Source organism: Rutidosis leptorrhynchoides, chromosome 9, assembly GCF_046630445.1.
Source record: "Rutidosis leptorrhynchoides isolate AG116_Rl617_1_P2 chromosome 9, CSIRO_AGI_Rlap_v1, whole genome shotgun sequence".
NCBI lineage: Eukaryota > Viridiplantae > Streptophyta > Magnoliopsida > Asterales > Asteraceae > Rutidosis > Rutidosis leptorrhynchoides.
The window spans coordinates 27,756,015-27,760,817 of NC_092341.1; the positions used below are offsets into that span (position 1 = coordinate 27,756,015).

The 4,803-nt window shown below is 33.4% G+C and overlaps 1 protein-coding gene across 1 annotated transcript; it reads right to left on the reverse strand.

Moving 5' to 3' along the window:
• Positions 1 to 1,602: 1,602 nt before the first annotated feature.
• Positions 1,603 to 3,192, reverse strand: LOC139867866 (F-box/LRR-repeat protein At5g02910-like). Its single transcript, XM_071856214.1, has one exon. It carries the CDS (start codon positions 3,190 to 3,192, stop codon positions 1,603 to 1,605), a length of 1,590 nt encoding a protein of 529 aa, XP_071712315.1.
• Between the last annotated feature and the right edge of the window lie 1,611 nt (positions 3,193 to 4,803).

Below are 4,803 nucleotides of genomic sequence, written 5' to 3' on the forward strand. Positions count from 1 at the left end.
AGTTTGTTCAAAGTCTCCAAGTGGGAGATTTGTTGGAGTATGGAGTCATTAAACAAACAAGAAAACTGAATCTGGGCTGTGATGTGGCGCATCATAGGTGGATGCGGCGCATCTATGCAAGCAAAATGGTTCGGAGGTTTTGGATGCGGCGTTTCTGATATGGCGCATCAAAGGGCAGAGATGCGGCGCATCTCCTTCAGATGCGGCGCATCTGATGCCAGTTCTTGAATCTGCATTCGTGGAAAGCAAAGGGATGCGGCGCATTCCTTGGTGATGCGGCGCATCGCCTGCCTGTCAGCAAGTTGTCAACTTGCACACTTGACATTCGAACATGCTTAGCCTACCTTTCACTTTTGGTGCAAAGTTGGATACTTTACACCTAAAATTAGGGCTGTGATCATGCCAATACAAGGTGTAAAGCATGGCTAGTTGGTTCTAAGGTGATGATTACTAGTACACTTGAAGATCAAGTTGAAGTTTGGTTGTTCTTGTACTCCTGTATATAGAACTCATTGTATGCAATTGTAACACACCACATACAAATATTCAGAAAATAAACACTCTCTAGTTGGTCTGTGGACTAAAGCAATCACAACGATTGCATATAACCACGTTATATCTTGTGTCGATTTATTTTTTCGCATTTATTATCTTTTGTTCATTAAGTGGGTTTGAGTGATCTTGATAGTATCACTACTCGGCTAGTAATCTTGCAGAATTACTAGCGTTGTTTGGGTCCTTATATGCTAACATCAAATAATATATAGATCAATGTGCATACAACATGGTATGAAAATTACCTACTGACTTGCGCACATTGAACTCTTCAATGCAACGAAAACATATTTGCATTGATTCAAAAAGTTTTATTTGAAGCATGGTAGAAAACCAACGTAAAGCTAAAAGTGCCTGGATGACAATTGACAAACACCCATCAAAGCACTAAAAATAATACTCTGTACTACTTAAAAACAGGTTTTGTAATATTATACTTATATCAGTAGTTAATATTTCATATAAACCAAATCTTAGTTTACTTAGCTGCTTATAGCTTATGTGAATTTTAGTTAAGGTTGCTTCTAATCACATTACTGATCACAGGTAGAATGAAACTTGCTGTGGCATGCATTATTAATCACAGGTAGAACGAAACTTTAACTTACAAAGACACAAAGCACCACAAACATTTTTATTATACAACAAATTCTTTGAATTAAATAATAAATTTGGGGATCAAATAATCAAAGATCTAATCTAATTAGGTCCAGTTTTGTACATCTAAAATGTGACTAAGAATGATATGTTCAACGACACACCTTTTCCTACATTTGGGTCTCCATGTATATATTATCGGCATTCATGTACTTGTAACAACATAAGAACAGGAAAACTTTAGAAATACTACTTATATCAAAAGAATCGTTCAGTCATATAAAATTTCAATTTCGATAACTAATAAAACAGCATAAAATAAAACTTCAATTAAGTATGTAGGTAACATGAAATGTAAATCAACGTAAACCCCATTAGGTAAAAGGAAATCAAACAAACATTAAATCAAACAAAACAATTGCATGAAATATGAGCTGAGCACGCATTTTTTTAGAGAGAGCCCCAGTTTAGTTTCAACTCAAGATCATGGTACCTAATTACTGGACTAGTGTCAGTTAGACCTTCCCACTTATTGTTACGTGGATTTTTAAGCTCGATGTTTTTCAAACCTAACGTTTTCCTTTTCATCAGTTCACTTAATAAGCTACTATAACTATTGCATACATTAGTTGTTATGTAATTGGGATGGCAAATTCTAAACAGTGCATCAAAATATGAAGGGTGCACCCGGCCTTCGCCTGAAAAGATATCAAACGATAGTTTGTGCACGTTTGTAGCCGGAAATGGGAACCGTGTTTCGAGATCATCAATATCCATGTCCAGTACATCATCCTCATGAGAAAAATCAAATCTTATTCCAATGTCAAACTCGCTTGATAAATTGAGAAATTCCCTCATCTTATTAAGACAATGATTATCCGTGGGCTTCCCTAATTCGAGACGACCAAGCTGAATTTTTCCCGGAGTAGTATGATTTTGAAACGATAGATTAGGAATTGTGGGGCTTTTGTAAAACAAATGAATTAATTTAGGAGCAGAAACTTGTAAGTCGTCGATCTGCCTGTCTTTAAGCAACATTAGGGACAGTTTTTTCAACGACGCACTTGTAATATCCAACTTTTTCGGACTCCAGTGACAAAATCTAAGATCCAAACTCTCGAGAAAAGGTAATTTCGATTTGATGTTATCAGCAAATGCAACATCTATCATGACATCGAATAATCTCAACTCGATCACTCTACTTAATGAATCAAAATTGAATGACCTTGGAATGGGTAAAGAAAAGTACTTCAAATTTTGAAGGTTAGGGACATCATCAACTTCCAATATTTTATATCTTTTTATTGATGCTGCTAATTTAAACTTTTGAAGATAACGCAGATTTTTTATCTTGATCTTCGTAAAGCCAGTACAGTGTATAAGGCGTATCTTCTCAAGTAATGTACAAGTAGAGAATAAGTTATTAAGTACCTCATCACTTATCTTCACTTTGTACAGCTTGAGTACTCTCAATGACACACAGTTGATCACAGGATTCTGAGTCACACAAACACTATCATGACGCTTCGAGTATGTACTCTCAATTTCAAGTCTGTGTAGATTTTCTCTGGAAAATATCTCATCTGTAAGTATAAAATTGCGTCTTATAGAGTTATAAATTTTGAGGGAAAGCTCTTTAAGACATCTTTGGGTAGCTACGGTTCGAATACACTTATTAGCAAGAGAAGATGACTCTTGATCTTCGATTGTTATTCCAAGATCAATACTTTTAATTGGCACGTTGTCTTCATTATACCTTGAGAGAGTTTGCTCAATAAAGTGCATAATTTCTTGATGTTCATAATCATCAAACCTAAGGGTAGGGATGGTATACCAAGCTTGTTTCCATAACTTTGACAACACACAAGTTCGAGTCGCTTCTTTTATGGACAACAAAGACTGTATGTGGTGAACCAAATCGACAACATCTTCTAAACATGGCCCGCTTCTCTTCACCTCCTCCATCTCCAAAGATTGTATGCCGTGAACCAAATCTGAAACATCTTCTAATCGGGGTTCGGTCCTCTTCATCTCATCCATCTCCGGGTACCTAATTATAGTAATACTATGCGGTACATCATCATCAATATATAATAATTGTGCTCGTAGTATATGCAGTATTATTTTTTATTATTTTTTTGGCAAAAAAATATAATTTTATATGTAGTAATAGAAATAAAGAGCATATGCATTTAATATTTACTAATAAAAGTTAAAATTATAAATAAACTGATTTTAGTCTTTCATTAATAAACATAACTAAACTACTGATTATTCAACATAATAACTTTAGTTTAATAAAACTATTTAAAATTGTTAAATGATCACAAGTGAACAATAATGCGAATCAACTACTTAAGATTACAGAAGAGTAAAGAAAACAACTAATGACTTGACCCAACCCATCCGACTCATTGACCCAAATTATAGAATAAGACCCACTTGACCAAGGACACGTTTGGGACCAAACCTATTTAACCCGCACCCAACCCACCCGTTTTGCCAGGCCTACAAACAACTATCATAGCTACAGAATTCACAAATAATTACAATTATATATAGTCCTTTGTTATACGTCCATCTCGTTAAAGTTTTACCTTAAAATCGATCATTCAAAAACTGCAAATATATGGCTCACACCAGAGGCTTTTGGCTTTACCACGACTGATCAATCAATTATCCAAAAAAAAAAAAAACCAATTTAGTTCCAACTTGAGTTTTAAGTAAGAATTACCTTCTGTCTTTTTTTCAACAGCAAAAATTTTATTAAGAAACCTACCTGCACCAAACTTAAAATAAATTAATCAAAAAAACGAACTTAACTAGCGTGATCAATTATAAGACCCTAATAAGTACTATATAATGCTTAATTTTTCTCAAATAACTATCATAATTTATCTATCCATATCTATAAAATAAAATTAAAATTTTGATACATAACAAAGTATAAATTAAGAACAGCGAGAAATAGGTACCAGGAATCCTTGACGAAGTATTAAAGAAGAAGCAGAATATACGTACGCACAAGTATGAGACAAGGACGTATACATAAGAAGGGACGTAGGGTTTTGTAATTAATTGGATGTTGGGCTTATTAGATTTTTAAGGGGTATTTTAAACATATATTAGCCCAAAAACTAAATCAGAACTAGTTGGTAATGATAATGTATAATGTTAAATAAAAGAAAAAAGAAAATCTTTGGTTTTAAATAGGGGGGAAAATGTTAAGTGTGACGTACGGCAACTATTCATTTGGCTTGAAGTTTTAGTATACGGTTAAATTAAATAAATATTTTTGGTAATAAATATAGAGAAATATTCATTTGAATACATAAATTAAGTTGAGATATAAAGGACCAACGAGAGTGCGACATGTGGCGCGAAAATCACATTTGATTGAAAAAAATTCAAAAAACAATTTTTTCGAAAAAAAAAAATTCTATTTTTTTGAAAAAAAATGTTCGAAATTTTTTTTTCAAATTTTCTTTTTTACCAATCACATGTGATTTCCATGTACAATCACATTTGATTGAATTGTACAATCACATGTGATTGGATTTGACATTCATACTCACATGTAATTGGGTTTACAAGCACATGTGATTGACATGCAGAATCACATGTGATTTTAAAAAAAATCGAAAAAAATAA